Source organism: Egretta garzetta, unplaced genomic scaffold (genome assembly GCF_000687185.1).
Source record: "Egretta garzetta isolate BGI_Z169 unplaced genomic scaffold, ASM68718v1 scaffold917, whole genome shotgun sequence".
NCBI lineage: Eukaryota > Metazoa > Chordata > Aves > Pelecaniformes > Ardeidae > Egretta > Egretta garzetta.
This window is the reverse complement of record NW_009260171.1, coordinates 405,775-424,804: the sequence shown is the minus strand read 5'-3', so window position 1 is coordinate 424,804 and position 19,030 is coordinate 405,775. Positions and strand designations below refer to the sequence as shown.

At 38.0% G+C, this 19,030-nt stretch overlaps 1 protein-coding gene across 1 annotated transcript in view; it reads left to right on the top strand.

The window, feature by feature from the left end:
• Nucleotides 1-19,030, top strand: part of WDR27 (WD repeat domain 27) — a gene marked incomplete at its 5' end in the record, with an annotated part of 227,428 nt that overhangs the window by 32,202 nt on the left and 176,196 nt on the right. Inside the window, one exon of the mRNA XM_035897130.1 lies at nt 7,491-7,588. Within this exon, the coding sequence (XP_035753023.1) occupies nt 7,491-7,588 (98 nt within the window). The remainder of the gene's footprint in view (nt 1-7,490; nt 7,589-19,030) is intronic.

Here is a 19,030-nt window from a genome sequence, read left to right as displayed (position 1 = left end):
TGAATCTGAACTGTCTGATTTATCCTGAAACTTCAGAAACAGCAACCAATAAAAAAAAAAATAAAAAATTGCTCAGTACTGCAATAGAATAGATGACTTAAAATCCCCCATCCTTGCTCTTTTTTGTTTTTACCTGAAGATTGATTTGAATGTTTGGAGGTCTTATGATACCATACATGCTGGAATGCCTACCATGTTAGGTTTGGTTGAGTATGGTTCTTCACTCCCGGTTGGAAAGTCCTTGATTCTGTGGGTTTAAAATAGTTCCTTATTACTACTCTTGTATAAATCTTTGTGGGTTTTCCTGAGAGATGTGATCTGGTAAAACACTTAAAATCATGCTAACTATTTCAGTACTATTTGTAACACATATAGGCTTAAAGTTCTGGCTTTTCTTTTTGCTTGGTCAGCTTAGCGTCTTCAGGTTATTTAATCAAGAAAAACTTTAAAGCTGTGGGCAAGTATTCACTTGGGAAAAAACCTAGATGTATGTGGTATAGCAAAGAAAATTGACCATCTGGGGGGAAATTATAGATCAAGGTTCTCTATTTTTTCAGTTACATAAAATTAATGCTTTAGATAAGTCAATAGGAAAATTACACATCAACTATTTAGTTACAGTTGTATAGTCTAAAGCTGTTAGAGTAAGTATAACTCAGTGCATTTACATTAAGAAAATATGCTAAAATATTTTATAGACTTATAAAAACGTGCAGAATGCGGTGTGTGTGAATTGCATCCTGTTTAAAGTGTGAAACACATTGTAATCTAAGGTTAGCTAGTGATGAAGCGTGGCACAATAGAAGGAAATCTGTGGAGTGAAACTGTTGATGCTGAAGATCCAGTGCCTGCACACCAAAACTTATGAAGGCTTTCCTTTGGACTAGCCCTAGTCTCGTCTTGTGGACTGAATGCTCATTAGTGACTGCAATATATATACTGAAGTGCATTTACTGGTTTAGGTTCATGCAGATCAGTTCCCATGTTCCAAGAATGCTTTGTGATGCTACCTGGACACTAGTAAGTGGGGACAATCAAGAGATTTATTCTTTAAAGAAGTAATAATAAAAAAAATCTATTTGGAAGGCCTTGTAAAACACTAAGGAAGCTAAGTTCTAATTAAGTGTGGGAGAAACCTGTTAGCAAATTATTAAATACGTAGGATATTCTAGAAAATTAAGTGAACAGCATGACATTCTGTTATTTCTGGTTTTGTATAGCAGCAGCTGTAAGCAAGTATATATAATTTGCAATGTAATGACTTAAATTTTAAATTGTTCTTTTGGTCTGTTCTACAGACTGTTTGCAAGAACTGGCAATGTGTGAAATTCATCTCAGCCTGCAGTATAAAGTTATAAAGTATACCTCTTAGAAGATGGTGGGATGGGACACCCATCTTAATGGGAGTCTATAATTCCTGTTTCCTTTTAGAATTTTAGTACTCTAAAAGTGAAAATATATTTAGAAGATAATAAGTATCGCTATGCCTGTGTGAGTTATTAATCAAGAACCATATACTGGGAATGAAAATTAAACGAACCTGTCATATTACTTGTAAGTGCATATAAGCTGCTGCTAAATCAGTGTTTCTGCAAAGATACAGATTATCTGCATGACACTACAGAAATTTAGGATGCACTATAGGGAAATGTTCAGATGAACATTCAAACATCTAAGTATCAGTTGAATCTAATCTGTCACTTATTTAATAAAATTAATGTGAAAGTATTCTGTCTCTCAAGAATCAAGAAACCCTTTTTTTTTGCTTATCAAAATCTGCAGTAATTGCAATGAAGCCAAAGTAGAGTTCTTTATAGTTGCTCCTCTTGAAATCTGCCCAAAATATACTGGCTAAAATAATTTAGTTCACGCCCCCCACCCCCAATTCTCTAATAACCATAGGTGGTCAGAACCATCACTTTATGTTTAGCAGAGTACAGCACATCCCTTGTTGCAGTGGCAGTTATCAGTGTGATGAAGCCTTGATCCAGTAATGGTATGCTGAAGATGATAAACCACCCTACTGAATCATTACTTGCCACAGCTTATCTTTCTTTAGTATTGTTTAGTAGTGTGTCTTTAGTAGAGTTTTGAGTCTTCCTGGCTATAATTAGGTTGTAAAATCAGACTGTATCCTTGCCTGAGATATTCAGTCTGCAGCCTCTGTGCAGATGTAAGTACAGTTGATGAAAACTTGTCCCTTATCTGAAGCTTGAATTATGGAAGGTAATCTCTGTTCTTGTTAACACTTTTACGTTCATCTGCAATATTTCACAGAGTACATACTCATAGACCGTACATATATAGAACAAGTACATGGAATGCTTGCTATTGTAAGCTAGCAAGTTGCTGCAGCGGTCCTTCTTTTCAGGTGAGGTGTAAATCTTGTGGTGGTTCTGCCCATTCTTACTGACTCTTCTCCCTCTTCCCTGGAGACAAGAACAGTGGCAGCAACCAGATGGGGCTTCCAGCTTGTCTTTTATTTTGTCACTATTCTCCCCTTCTCACTGGCAACCTCGGTGATGACTGTACTCCTTCAAGCTTCCTGGCAGTTTGCTGGAGCTCCAGAACAACCAACCTATGCCTGAAGCCTGCTCTTCTGATCCTGTGCCATGTGGCCAGTTTACATTTACAAATCTATTTCACCAGTTGAAGCTGGGCTGTATCTCTCTGTCATTACAGGTGCTCTGCCTCTGCAGCTATGAGTTGTTACTTCTCCTCCCTAAAACCACTTCCCTTTCTCCTCCTTCTCTTACTTAATTTCCTTACTTTAGTAGAATCCGCCTCCTCTCCCTTCCCTGCTACTGTTCCAGTCACCCACAACCATGTAGTTTACTGTTGTTCCCAGAGCTCCTTTGCCCTGATTATGTTGTCCCTTCTCAACCCCTTGAACCTCAGTGTCTTAGCAGGCTGGGACTTCTGCTTTAGTACAGAGAATAATTCTAAACATCTTTAAATTAAATGCAGTAGCACAGTTAGAAAGTCTTCCCATTTTAAACTCAGCTTTTAATGCAAAGGATTACTTCAGCAATAAAAAATTCAAAAGTATACTGAAAAATTTATAAGAATTGCAAGGAAGCTGGCGAAAAAGTAGAGCAGAGAGAAATGTAAGGAAAAAAAAACTTGGCTGGTAAATCTTTAGACAGTAGCTTCCATATTTGCACAAAGTAAGAAGCAGTCCTACGTTGTTACATGTTTATAGTGAGATGCAGAATAATGAATACAGTGAAAATATATCTGCACACTATCATTGCGTCATGATGGAAAGTATATATTGCTGTCCTTAACCTTTCCTTCTTTGTTAACTGTAGGAATAGCCAAATGTCTTAATAGTACCCTATTTGATTTGAAAACCTTAAATTGCAACGGTGGTTGAAAGTAACACGTGTCTATATATACACACTGTATATATATGTATGATAATAGATATATACATATTTTAGCACTACACCTTTCCATCTGTAGTATTTCAGTGGCTTGATTGTATTTTCTTCAGGTCTTTCCTTATATTCTACAGAACAGTATTTTGTATTGTGAATTTTTGTCAACATCAGAGAAAGGAAATCAGCAAGAATGCAACAATCATGTCTCAGATGGGAGATATTCTGAAGCTAGACTTAGGGTCTGTGACAAATGCAAAATTGTAACAGAAAACAACTCACCCAGGGAAGAAGTTGTTCTGGGTAGTGTGCTTACTACCAGATTTTTGTTTATATATTTGTATGACTTGTGGCACAGTATTTTCCATTTGTCATCTACTTTAGATTAGTACAGTTATTTAGGATTTGATATATAAAGAACCACAAAAGACATGCTTAGCTCTTGAAGCTCCATATATGATTAAAACTTACACAATTAAATTGCTTGCAGAACTTTGGGCCTTATACTGCTTGCTTAAAACCTCTACAATCTTGATTTAATTAAGCATGTTAATGTTTATTATTGCAAACCTCAGTGTACTTTTCTTTGCTTAAAAAGAATTTTGGCACCAAATTTCCCTGAAGTGCTTGGGGCATACCGTATAATGACTATACAAAGCTTGTCTTTCTTTGTGTACAGGTTCTTCCAGCAGTAACAAAACTAATTAAGCATCCTTTCTAAAGGATTTTAAGCCTGTGTCCTTAAATATCACCTTCCAAATCCACCACAATAACTTGATTTGACTGTTGTGTTCTTTATAACCTTTACCTCCCCACCACATGCGCTTTCAGTTTTGTTCCCTATGTTACCTAAACACTCCTCCCCTATCACACCCATATCTTCTTGTCATGTCCTTATTGCTAGTTGGCCAAGAGGCATGCCATACTGCATGTCTGTTCTAAATTACTCTTGTGTTGGCTGGTTAATGGCTTGTCAAACAAAATAACTTTTCTTAATGGCTGTGCTGTTTTGAATTTCTGTCTTCTAATTACTCATTTACATGTATTTTGTGGAAATGTATTTATCATAAGACTCTTATCTCTGTCAGATCAGTTTTAAATAGTGAAGCAGGTTAAAATAATTCTGAATGGGAATCAGCATACAGTACAGTTGCATAAGCATCATGTCATCAAGAAACTGAGCTAAATACATGGTCCTGTGGAGATGTGGTGGTGATACTGCTGCAGGTTCATGTAATAGCTTACTTTTCAGAGTGTTTGCTTAGGCGTTGGGGGAAAGAGGTTCACTGTTCTCCTCCATTGTTCTCCAGCCTGAGGAAACTGGTGGAAATTTCCTGCTTTTCAGTGACAGTGCTGAGGGACCCTCCACTCTTTTCCCTGAACCTGTGTCTGGTTTCCAGACCCTACTCTCAGAACTGCTTATGATATTTTAGCTCAAGTGATGTCATTAAGCTCCTGAGGCAATGAGCAAATGTTGCTCTTCTGGCTGTAGTAACTTCACCTTACTCTGATAAGTAGTCCTTAGCCACCGTTAAGCCTGACAAGGCAAACATCCTAAGCTCATAATAATAGATTTACACTTCTGTAAGTTGTTTTATTCAACCAGTGATTTCCAACTTGACGATTTGGGTTTGATACGTAAGATCACCTAATGAAAATTGATTATCAATGATTACCAAAGTATTATGTGACTTTTCATGGTTCCATTGCTTTACATACTAAATTTTAAGAAACGTAGTAAAATGAATTGATTGAAATATCAAAATTGTATTCCTGTCTTAGAGTTCAGGAAGCTCTGAGATACAGAAATAGATGCAATTTGAGATCAAACAACAGAGATTCAGATCTTTAGTGTTAGCAAGACATTTGTAGTGCTGCAAAACATATTATTTGAACAGGAATCTATCAGTATCAACCAGAAATATTTGGATGGTAACATGTTCTGCTAGCAAAGTTATAGATTACATTCATTTTCAGAAATACAACAAAGTTTGTAGCTTTCTGCCCAGGCCTTTTTGTTTCAGAATTTGTTGGTCCATTAATTAGGAAATGTATATGACATGAAGGCTGAAAAACATAAGAGGAAACTCAGATGTTTCAGTCTGCTACCTTTTTTTCTAGCCATAGTGACAAACCTGTCTGAAGGTCTGTGCTTGCCTGTTAGACTTGTAGTGTTTTCTGAGACATCTATTGATTGATGCCTTTAGCATAAACCCCCTGCACTGTTTGGATGTTATCAATGGTATTCATGTGGAATTAGTGAATGGGATAGGGATTCTGTTAAACCATGTCCTTGTTTGGGGCCAAATTTTCTGTGGAAATTGCAATGTAGTGAAAGTTGCAATATAGCCTAGAGAGAAGCTGAGAAGGGGTTACAGTGGTAGATGAGGAAGATGATGGGGCATGGGCAAGCGATTTGTCTGTCAGAATGAAAGAATATAGTTTGAAAAGTGTGTTGGAATATGCTACTTTTTGCATTAGATTCTCATAAATTATAGATTATCATCAATTAATGAACTGTAAACCCACAAAGGGATAAAAAAAATTCAGCTTGCATATTATCCCATGTAGTATACATTTTCTTGTCTTCTACATCAATATTCAGTAGCAAATGTAGTTTGAAGATACAAGTATAGCTTTATATTAGCAAAGTATATTACTGACAAAATGTCAGGGCAGGGCAGGAACAAAGGGATTACGCTTCTTACGCTTATTACTGTTACTGTATTTTGAAGTAAAGGAGTAGTGCATAAAGTAAATGCTTATGTCTCTGTAGAACTTCTTGTATTGGTCTCTGCAATCATTACGGACTGAAGAAACAGATCATGAGTAAAAGTTTCAAAAACACAAAAAGAAAAAGTGCTCTGTAACTTTTAATGAATACTGTCCTTTGGACAACTACTGTCTTTCTCATTTACAATTACTCTTTTTGATAGTTATACAAAGCTAATGTGAGAATGTGTAGACTTTGGGAAATTTGTTGCATAGTGCATTTGTTAGAGCAGGCTGTGGTAATCCTTAGTTTAGGAAGGAAACCTGCTTTAAGCAAAGTAAGTGAAGGCTACTACACTCTTTTTAATGCTGAGTGCCCCCCTTTGTCCCCGTTTGGAGAATTCTATTGACTAAATACTGGAGAATTTTCCTGCTATACTTCATAAGGAATAAAAGATTCCTGGCAATGAAGCATTGATTGCAGGAAATGGCCTTGAGGTTTCTGTGATGTATTCAGCCAAATCAAGAATGTGAATGGTGGGGAAAGCAAAGAAAGAGTTTTAACTGTTTATGTTTAGTTCCCTGGAGAAAGACGTTTGTAGCCAGCAAAAAAGCCAGGATTTGCCAATGTAGTTGTTAAAAAATCAGAGGTTTAAAGGTAGAGTGGATTTAATTATTTAAAGGTATAAAGCCAAAATCAGTCCTGTTATGAATTAATGCAACTGCTACTGAAGCCAATGGAAAGTGTGCCCACTTATGCCAGGGCTAAACATGGCTTATAATTAAATGTTGGACTACTCTGTTTGTCTGTATTATGTAGTTTGGCTTTGTCAAGATAGTTCCTTAAGGTTTTATATTTGTACTTTTCTTGTTTCTCATGTAGATGAAAATTATATTTACAATCTGAAAAAACTAACCACCTACTTGCTGACTAGTCCGCTAGTTTGCTAGTGATCACACCCTGGCCATGCACCTTCACTTGCCCCTTGCTTGCTCCAGTTCTTTGGACCACAGACACTTGGTCTGACTTTAGTTGCTGGCATTTAATTTCACTCACTCCAGTCTCTCCAGTTGCTGGCACTCAGACCAACAGGCTGTCTGATCTATGGCCCCACTCCAGCTGGTGCCACCAAGACCCTTACTCACTCCAGAACACACAGGCCAGCCTGTTGTGGTCCCCTATCCAGTTGCTGAGTCTTGCCTGTCAGAGTTCAAGGAGCATCTGCACAATGCTCTTAGCCATATGGTTTAGTTTTAGGTAGTCCTGCAAGGAGCAGGGAGTTGAACTCAATGATCCCTATGGGTCCCTTCCAACTTGAGGTAGTCTATGATTCTGTGATTCCATAAATATTTAGCGCCATGAGAAGAATTATCCAAAACTGACTTCATATTTTACAGGGGTCATCATTCAGCACTCAGCAACCTGAAGCTTACAATCTTTTCATGACCACAGCTGCAGGTGATGGCGTCAAACTGTGGGATTTAAGAACACTGAGGTAAGCCTGAATTAGGTACCTTGGCATAAAAAACCATGCTTTGTCTTTATTCAGAATTGTCACACTTGCTGTGATATACCAGTAGAAATTTAGATGTGGAATCAGATCTACAGTCAGGCCTTTGAAAAAGAAAATTAAAGGCTAATTGGAATTTACTAATTTTAAGAGACCAAACAAAATGCTGGTTCCTCAGCTGTAGTTAGTTATGTGGAAGCCATTAAATGGTCAAGATCTATCACCTATGTCTTACCTACCTTTGTAGATCGAATTGTATACATAAAATAGTATACTGAACAGAATCCTAATAATATTTCCAAACCAGCACGTCATTAATGCTAAAGGAGGTAAAATTTGTGATCCAGCTTTTAAAATACAAATGTAATTGTAGAAACATTATTACAAATCATGTATGTAGTGCTATAAATTTGCATAATAGGTTATAAACTTAGAATAAAATACTATATTTTTCTAAAAACCTTTGAGTGTTGTACTTGGGAAAGCTGTAGGACAAAGGGACAGAGTGGTGGGGAGGGAACATTGCTCAGGAAAGGAAATACTTGCGCAATCTCTGTTTTGCAAGCTAAAAGAATTATGTTTAAAAGAAAAATGGTTTGAACAGGGAGGGTTTTTAAGTTTTAAAGAATAATTTCATATTTGCTTGTGTGTGTGTAAATATGTATTTATTGAAAGATGTAATATAATTTTTCTAGTACTGAATTTTCTATTTACGAAATGCTTAATGATCTTTTCATTTATTTCCATCTTTCTATGGTAAGAATATGTTAAACCTATAGGGGGCATATATGTTCTTGCCAAAAGCATTGCTGTGTTACCTGCACTGAATGTCAGAAAGTAATGAAACTTGCTGGGGTTGGAATCTGTTACCTTCTTATGTTTTTCTAATAAGCTGCTCAAACTGTATTGCTGAAGAGTAATGAAAAAGTAGAAAGTTTTTCACAGATCACTTATCTGTCTCTTTGTTTCTAAATTCTAATGTAAGTAGAGCAGGTGAATGGTAAAATAGTTAAAGTGTAAAATCTGGGCAATCAATTAAATGAATATGTCCTGGGAAGAGGGGAATAATTTATGTATGTTCTTGCTCTATATTTAATTTGGCAAAGCCGTTGTATTCCAGTGTCCACTGAGTTCTGTTAGCCAAACTTCAAAAAAGTAATTCAAGTCCTTAATGACACATATTTCAAGGGAGTTTATTAGATATTATGTATATGTGTGTGTTTGTTACACACTACACAGTGATCAATGGTAGTAATTGTTGTGGAAAAGAAATAGAGGAAAAAAAATTTTTTTTTCACTTGCTAGTAACTGCCAGAGAAAAAAACCCCAATTTTTAAAAATGAAATTTTCTCTCATTGCTCAGACCAGAGATTGAGTCTTCTGTATTTTAAAATCTATTCTTGAGTTCTTGTAAGGAAGAAAACTGTTCACTTTTTCCTAATGTGTTCCCCAGGTGGTTTTCACATAAATAAATTTGAAATGGCTGAGTTTGGAAAGCTCTATCTGAACTTGGAAAAAATCTCCACTGAAGTGTTAGGTCTACTATACAGTAACACAGACTGAAAACTTTTGCTTTTTTTTTTTTTTCTTCGTAGGTCTTGTCCAATCAAATCCAGTCCATCCCTTGCACTGTTGGGTGCTTACAGGAGAGATTAGTTTCTAAACAATTTTATGATGGGCCAGTACCTTTAATCTCTTAAAGCTGTTGATTTGTAAAGTTGGTGCATCAATCATTACTGTGTTTTGAATGGTCCCTCTGGAATGACCTCTCTTTATTTCTGCTTTGGGTTTGCCAGAATAGGGTTTGTTTAGTGAAATCTTTGTCCAGTGTTCTTGAAATATAGAAAAGGTAAGTCCACCTTCTCATTTATACTGTTTGCAGTGTTGTGGGTAGTAACACTAACTGCAGGATCTCAACTTTATTGTTTGTTGATTTTGTTCTAAATATTTGCCCTAGACCACCACAGTGAAAACTGTTTTGCTTTTGTTTAATCTGCTTGTTGCCCTTGATGAGTTCTATCCATTGTTACTTTATTAAATAAATACTGTAGAGTACAAAATTCTGATTAAATAGGAAAAAATCCCCAACCCTTCAGCATGGTGCTTTTGAAAGCTGCAGTTGAAAGCATGGGACATAATTTTCAGAGTAACTCTGCACAATTTTCCTGGGACTCTTAGTTTTTCCTTTTATTCAATTTCTTTGATGATGGTTCCTTTTTTTATTCTTCTGACATGCATTCCTTTCCTCATAATTAACTGAGAAATCATAGCAGAATGCTCAAGTTCTTTTTTGATCTTTGCTTAGAGTAAATCTTCAGACATGTTATCCTGGCCTGCAGCTTTATAGGTTTTGAATATATTGATTTTTTTGCTCTGAGTTCCACAAGAATTTTTCCATTCTGTCTGTATTATCAAACTACATTTTTTTCCCAGTGAAAATTAATTTAACTTACTTATCTTTTTTGTTCTTGAAGTTGATGAGAGCATTTTGCAACTTCCATTTACATCATCCTTACTGGATAAAGCTGTGACTCTATCTGTCTCTTTCACTATTGATGATCTGGACACATCCCAAGATTGCTTCAGAGAGTGCCAGAAAGTCTTATGGGTTCCTCTGAAGGTGGTACAAGAAAAGGCATTTTAACTTTCTGAAGTTGTCAGCCCACCTCACACAGCCAGGTCATCTTGCCAATAAATGAGGGAATCTTGGACACTGCTAGTGACTCTTGCATTTACTCAGACTTTTGCTTCATTTGCTTTGAAATACATGGATTTGTAAAGTTTCATCTGAAGATTTTGAATATTTTTGTACTTCTCCTGCACTGTCCTAATTTATAACTGTAACTAGGAAAAGCTCCAGACAACCTACAAAGCAGAACCAAGGAGAACAGATCTTTTTGGAAGAAGAACCAACTCTGGCTACTCTTCTTCCAGGTTAGGATAATGAACTACGAGGCTTTATGAATACATGCATTAGGGTAAGATAATGACCTTTGACCAACTTCCAAGACATTGTGAAGAGCAATTTAAGTCTACCTTGTCTAAAAGAATGGCTACTTGGAGAACAAATGAAAATGCTTTCTCTTGGGTCCAAGGTGAACACAGGAATTAGATTGAGGTGCAGTGGGAATCTGAATGAGAAGAACATTACAGTTACCAGCTTCAGGATTACCAAGAAAGAGTCAGACAAACACTTAACAGGAGGTACAAAAGATTGATGCATGCTTACATTTTTGGAAGGAGTTTAAATGTTCTTTATGATGAAACATTGTAGATACTTATTTGTCCATAAGACACAAGAAACTTTACCATTCTACCTCCTTCTGCTGTCTCTCTGTTTAATGCATTTTAGAGACATCAAAACTCCTTCTGAAGTCCGGAATCTAGCAATGATTCATAGGGAACTATACCTATTGTCTCCACCACTTAATTTTAATCTTTTGGGGAAGTCTAGATTGGAATGAAAAAAATTGCTGAGTCCTATAGATTGCCCAGGCTAGATATATCAGAAAATTCCCATACACTAAGTCTCCTTATCTGCCAGTCCTGCCTGTTTTTTAGTGACGATGTTCATGAACATAGAGGGCAGTGAGAGACAGATGTATTTTGGCATCCCAGTGCTGTAAAACCAATGCATAGAAAGAGTGAAGAAATTTAGGAATTACAGAAAATTCCATTCCTTTACACAGTAAACCCATAACAATCCAAAATGGCCGACTAGACTAAATACCAGCTGCTTTAATATGCTCACATGTCACTTAAGTTTCACGTGACAGTTTTAAAATCTGTTTTACCAGTCTAGATCCCTTCAATTTCCTCCCACTTGTAGACTACATATTTCTGTGCATTATAACATCCAGAAGAAAGGAAGTTTCTTTCATTCATTATGTTAGGAAAAAACTATCCATTCAAAGTGTTGTCCTCTTCACTTTGTTAAATGCATTTAGAATATTGACTAAACACTTAGTTGTAGCACCAGCTCACACTCACTGGTAAAGTTACGTGAATACCCTCATCTTCATGGCTGGCTGATATTGAGAAAAATCAACTGTCTGTATTTCTGCAGCAGTTTGCTGTTTCCCTTGCATGATTCATTCCAAAGGCTCACTTTCCTAAGAGAGGTTCTAGAATGTGAAGTAGTGTAAGCTTTTCTTCCCCAAGGCAGATTTCAGACCTTCTGCAAAGCTTGTAGGCATTGATGTGGACCTTCCTTGCTCATCAGTAAAATGTGGCTAAAGTCACAGTGCAGTAAAACTTCATCCTTCTTTGTGAAACTAATTGTATGGCCTGGCTTGGTCCCAGTTTTTCAGATGTATCTTTACTCAAGTTACAGACTGCACTGTGAGGGCTCTGAGTGCACCACTGGGCCTTAATTGCCCTGACCAGCCTTGGACCCTCACCCATGTACTCTCTGGTCCTTGCTTTCAGTTGCTCCATTTAAGCTCAGGCCTGGACATTTAGTCCTTGCCTGAATTATGCTTTTGGTGTACCTGTCTCAAATCCTGTCTCCGGCCTTGTTTTCTGCATGGACCTTGACCTACTTTGTAGGTACTTTGTCTTGAGTTCTGTCTCCAGCGGACCCTCTGTCTTGAGTCTTGCCTCCAGCCCTGTGTCTGGCTCCATCTCCTGCTGCTCCTGACTGGACTCCCAGGATGGACCCTGAACCTGCTTCATCACCTCACTTTTTTCTGGGATTGCCAGTGGACCAGTATCAGCACACTACTCTGCCCACCCTATTCAGATATGGTGGGATGGTGGCCTGGTTGGTGAGGACACTATTGGCTTCTCACTCATTTTCTGTTTTGTAGCAGCCCTGCTCTTGTTGACTGACATGCATATGCACAATTATATTTATTTCTCACATAAGGTGCATAGGTCTGCAAAATGTATGCTAAGGAATGCCTTATGGTGTTTTTATTTTTGTTTCTGTTCCAAAAAAAAGTGCTGATAAGTTGGTCCTGGTAATTATCACGCATGTGATCCGTATAGTCAACTGGAACCCAAAAGCTGAATAAGTTCTAAGCAATATTTCTAACTTGAAAGTAATTCCTTCCATTTCTGAAAGGGATGGTAACATAGCTAGTATATATACAGCTCTGTAATGTATTATACAAACAGATTAAGATAATGCAAGGTCAGTACCTTTGTGCAGGGAAGTTATGCACTGATGAATTTGCTAGATTGTGAGCACAATCAGCATGTAAGTATGCTGATCATTCAAGGCAGGTGAATAATTGAATAAAGATTTACTGATTTTTGCAGAGGTTATCCTATAGAACATTTTTGGGTGACTGAAGAGCTGTTCAGGTCTTTTCATGTTCTAAGACATGAAAAAAATACTCTTATCAGACATTGACTTCCCTTTGAAAGAAGAACACCTGCATCAACAGCAGACTTCTTAAACTAAGACACTTAGTGTTTGGCAGAATATGAAATGAAACAAGGCACAAGTTGTCTTTGTAGCTGTAGCTTGGGTGTTTTTTATATGTTGATGTACAATATCTACTGAGTAATTGTTCCTATCTCTTGCTGACCAAGAAGAGAGAGTTTCTATAAATTTCTGAGGAAAAGGCCCTTCAGAAAGGGTAAGAAGGAGGACCCAGGGAACTACAGGCTGGTCAACCTCACCTCAAACCCTGGGAAGATGATGGAACAGTTAATCTTGGAAACTATTTCCAGTCACATAAATGGCAAGGAATCAATTGGGAGTAGTCAGCATGGATTCGCCAAGGGAAAATCACACTTGACCAATTTGATAAATATCTCTGATAAAATGACTGACTTGGTAGATGAGAGGAGAGCAGTCGATACTGTCTACTGTGACTTCAGTAAGGCTTTTGACACTGTCTCCCATAAGATCCTCATAGAGAAGCTGAGGAAGCATGGGCTGGATAAGCAGACAGGTTGAGAACTGTCTGAATAAGAAGCTCAGAAGGTGGTGATCAGTGGCACAAAGTCTAGTTGGAGGCCAGTAACTAGCAGTGCTCCACAGGGATCAGTACTGGTTCCAATCTTGTTGAACACCTTCATTAATTATCTGGATGATGGGGCAGAGTGTAGCAAGTTTGCTGGTGACACAAAACTGGGAGAAGCATCTGATACACTGGAGGGTTGTGCTGCCATCCAGAGGGACCTCAACAGGCTGGAGAAATGGGCTGACAGAACCCTCATGAAATTCAGCAAGGGGAAGTGCAAAATCCCCTTGGCACCAAATGCAACCCCCTAGCACCAATATATGCTGGGAGGGGGGGTGGGGTGGGGTGGGTGACTAGCTGTAAAGCAGCTTTGCAGAAAAGGACCTGGGGGTCCTGGTGTACAACAAGTTGAACGTGAGCCAGAAATGTGCACTTGTGGCAAAGAAGACAAATGATGTCCTGGGTTGCATCAGGAGGAGTGTTGCCATCAGGTTGAGGGAAGTGATGCTTTCCCTCTGTTTAGCATTGGTGAAGCCACACTGGCTCTATGTGAGCAGGGAGGTTGGATAAGATGACCTCCAGAGCTGCCTTCCAACCTCAGCCATGATGTGACTCTGTGATTCTATTAAATTAGCATTTGATCTTCTCTACTTGCCATAGAAATATAGAGATGGGAAACCTCCTGGGAGAATTGATACAATCTTGAATAAGAGAGCAGGATGGACACTCACAGATGAAATTGGGAATTAATTTAGAAGGAAGGTATGGGACAGTTGTGCTATGTGGTCAGATGTGCTCGTTATCTACCCAGAGGTGGGGAGAGCAGGGAAAAGTTATAATTGCCCAATGTAGAGGTCTGGGCTGCTACTATGGTAGGTGTGGGGTGGTAGATGTGGCAGCTGCTAGATTACTGCTGCAGGTAGTAAGATTGGCAGGGGCAAGGTGTTGGGAGAAGCTCTCAACCACCAGCACGTTAACACCTTTAGTGTCAGGAGGAGCCTGCCTCTGCCTCACACTGAACATCCGAGGAATAGAAGTTCAGCTGCTCTAATGCTGTTTGCTGCTGAAACAGCCATCCCTCATCTCTTTCTGGAAAAAAGGCAATGGGTGCTTATTGGACCACAGTGAAGATATTTAAAGATTATTGGACTACTTGGACACACAGAATTTCTTCTGCAGAACACTCAGCTGCATGATAATGCTTTGATGCATGATCCCAGGGAAAATCAGATTCACCCTCTTTCAGCCTCTGAAAAGATTTGCCAATTGTATAAAGATAGTTTTGGACATCAAGGTAAAATCTCCAACTAGTATTATGATCCCGTGCAACTGGATCATAAGCTCCCCTGGCAACATATTTTAGTAGAATTCCTGCAGCCACATGGAACTAATCTCTTACATTTTCTAACAATTACACTTTGAGGGCTTTAGGGTCAGACATGCAATTTGAATGAATGGCCCTTCAATTTTCAGATACTTTTCAGTTTGCATCTCCACTGTGAACTAACTGCTTGACATCACCCTGAGCAAGGTACACATATACACAGACTCAGAATTTTATTACTTTTTGGTGTCTTCTAAACGTGAAGATATCATGATTTGCCATTGTTTTTTTTTTCCCCAGAGCTTTGAGTCTTGTTATCTGCATTCTTAATGAAAAAGAGATAAAGAGTAGCTGGAATTCCTCCAAGTTTGGGACTGGGGATGCACGAAAGTATACAGGATAGGGAACATGTGGTCCCTGCTGGATGCCGTTGAAAACATGCTGAGCTCCTATGTGGAGGGTTTGGTGTGTGTTTAAAATGGAACCCATGTGTACAGAACATCTAAGGTAGCTACTACTACTGTGAAGTTATAAATGGATTTTACAGAGCATCAGTGAATCTGCTGGTACTGAAGGGTCTCTGAACAAATACCGGAGCATTGGGACAAAGTAAAAGAATATAAGGAAAAGTGGTTAAAAAAAGAAAACTTAGGTTTGCAATCAAAATATTTTTTTTAATGCAGCAAGTAAAATGAAATAGACTTATTTGTGAGAGTATTCCCTGTTTTATAAAGACATGCGCCATTCCAGTATCTTTCTCTTTCAAAGACAGAAAACATGTTACACTTCTTTTTCTAATATGCTGCAAGTTGCTTGCAACATGAAAAGATACATATTTTGGAACGTAGACTAAAAGATGTACAATGGAGAACATAGGGAAGACTTGGCTGTTTGCTGTCCCATGCAATTACCAGATGTTTGTCATGGTAACCCCTGAAAAGCTCTGACCAGAAAAGCATTCTTAGGAGGCTGGACAACATGCCAGCTGGCCACATAAAGGTTGCAATATCCAAAATAAGTTTGATCACCACCTGTTGCTACTTAAAAAAAAAACAACAAAAAACCAACCAAACCAACCCCCCCCCCCCCCAAAAAAAAAAAAAAACAAGAATGGTGGTCCTGAAGGCATATTCAGGAGAGACAGAGGATATATGAATTTGCTTATTTTTCTCATGAGGAAATTTATTTTGTGGAATGCTGTTGTATCTTACAAGTATAAGATGAAAAAGAAACATTTCCATGAACATTGTCCATATGTGAGAATAAGAAAAGGCACTGAGAAGGATAGTATTTTGGGGGGACTTTGAAATTCACAATGTAACTGGGACTCTGGCAGAGACAAGAAAAAAACCATGACTGAGGCTGAGTTGTGGGAGAGATCTACTCTACACAGTGAATAATGTTTGGTAGGAACCTGAGTGCAAAATCTTGCAATGCCACATCTGACCATGAAGGGGAACAGCAGACAGATGAAACACATCATGCTTCATTTTTATTTCTGTCTGTCTAAGATATTTGGAGAAAAGATTTGCCTAAAGTTACAATAATGCCTTTGCTGTTCAAGCACAGAATCGCATAATGATTGCAGCTGGAAGGCACCTTTGGAGGTCATCTTGTCCAACTCCCCTGCACAAGCAGGGTCACCTACAGCTGATTGTCCAGGACCATGTCCAAATAGCTTTGGAATATCTTCAAGAAGGGAGATTCCACAACTTCTCTGAATAACCTGTGCCAGTGCTCAGTCACCCACACAGTAAAGAAGTGTTCCTGGTGTTCAGAGAGAGCCTCCTGTATTTCAATTTTTGCCCATTGCCTCTTGTCCTGTCACTGGGCACCACTGAAAGAGCCTAGCTCTGTCTTCTTTAAAGCCTGCCTTCAGCTCATTGATGGCTGATGTCATTGCAAGGCCACTCTCCATTATCTTTGAAGGATCATGGTGATCAGGAGAGGTGCCTGAGGACTGAAGGAAAGTAAATGTCACTCCTATCTTCAAAAAGGGCAAGAAGGAGATCCCAGGGAACGACAGTCTGTTCAGCCTCACCTTGATCCCTGGGAAGGTGATGGTTCAACTAATTCTGGTAACCATTTCCAGTGACTGAGCACTAACACAGCTTGCCCAGTGAGGTTGTGGAGTTTGGTACCTTGTACCTTGGAGATATTCAAAAGCTGTCCGGACACAGTCCTTGGCAACTGACTCTAGAGGAGCAGGGAAGCTGGAAAAGATGACTTCAAGAGGTGCCTTCCAACCTCAATCATATGATTCTGTAAAAACTGTCATATGGGAAGCGTGCACTACCCTTTATGTTTTCTTTTAGGTTACCTTCCAAAAAGTATTTTGACAGTATAAATGTTCTTTGAAAGTATAAATCAAATATGTATTCTGTGACTTGTCCTCCATTGCCTAACCTTTGGAGTCATATATGTCGGAATGCTGCCTTTGAGAGGAGACTGAGGCAGCTAGTATTCACTTTTACTATCAACAGGAAGCTTGAATAGAGGCAGGTTATTCAATGGCCCAAATGCAGCAGAAAGTCTCTGAGTATTCATGAAGAAGATATGTGAAAACTGAAGTTGAAGAATGTTTTTACATCTCAGTTGCAGTAATTGATGTTCTTTATAAGTTACTTCTCTTTGATCTGTAGTGTTCTCTTTAATTGGGTTATTTACAATAGTTTTAGGGTAGAACTAGCCTGAGGTGAAATGTGTGGTTACTGTATATTCAAAACGACTATTGATACCAGTAACTTTGTTATACAGAAATTCAGCCAAATATATACTATTTGTGAAATTTCAGAGTTAAGGTCTGTAAAATGATGTATTTACATACATTCATAAGTGTCCTTTTTTATGCTTTAATAAGTGATAGCCATTGAATCAGTCACAAAGTAATGTTTTCATTTAAGTATGCCTGTTAAGTATACCTGGGTGAACAAAATCAACTTGGCATTCAGTGCATTCTTACACATACATGTGTGTCTAAGAACAATGTGGTATAATAATTTAGAGATTTCTGCACATGGGTTCAGTCAATCAAATTAACACAGTGTCTGTGATTTCACTGGCCAGGAAAAAGTGTATATCATCACAGGTGTTGGCAGGAGATGTTACTCTTTCAAATTTGTTCCTGGATCTAGAATACAAAAAAAAAAAAAAAAAAAAAAAAGACTGTGTGACAGCTGTATTATGGCAAAGTGTGTGAATTTGTTTTGTAAGGAGAAGGGCAGGTTGATAGCATTCATAGTAAAGGCAAAAGAATACAGGTTGTTATGTCTGTTTTGAAGTGATACTTTTTGGGTATAAAAATAAAGCTCTGAAATGAGGTGTACATATGTAAACTATAATTCTGAATGTGGTTGAAACTTGTATTAAAATGTATTTTAACATTGAAGCAACTCTAAATACTACTTTTTTCCTTAGTTTTGTAGTGACTACATAGCTATCACAGTTCTTTACAGCCATGGATTTTTTAGGTGGATATTAACCTTCATATCATGAAAAAAAAAATTATTTTTAAATGGGACAAGTGTGCTCAGCTGTCAAAAACTTAGTCCACATTCCTACCTTGCAATATTAACATGAAAAGTAGGAAATTAATTCCGTGTGTTAAATTTAAACACATTCCTTGCTTTAGGCTGTATTAACACAGGTAAGAAGTTATCTACAGTTGTAGGGCAGATAGCTAGATTTATCAGTTTAGAATGTCATTTGGATATTGCCTTTCTTGAATTTACCAGACACAATAAAATTGTGCATGGAGTAGGAATGTAAATAGAGCAACACAGATTAAATATCCAGATTTGGTTATAAGACAAGCAAGCAAAAATTATTTACGTTATGATTCTGCATACTGGATCTTCATTTGATATAAATTACTTGAGGGAGATTTCTAAAGCCTCACAGAGCAGACTGACTTTCACAACACCCTCTGCACAATGCAGGGGAGTTTGGCTTTCCCTGCTGAGATGGCTAACTAGGGGTAGCTTAATGGTAGGCATCACAGCTCCTCACTTCTAAATACTAATGATTTTTCTATCTTTGTAAACTAAACAAGGCCAAAGTGTAGTTTTGGGCATTGTCCTGGGGTAGTTTTATGTGTTCATTTTATTTTTAGTTGTTAATATTCTTTAATGTCTTTCAGTTTTGTCAAAATCCTACTGCAGAGATATTTAAAACTTAATTTGTGGATTT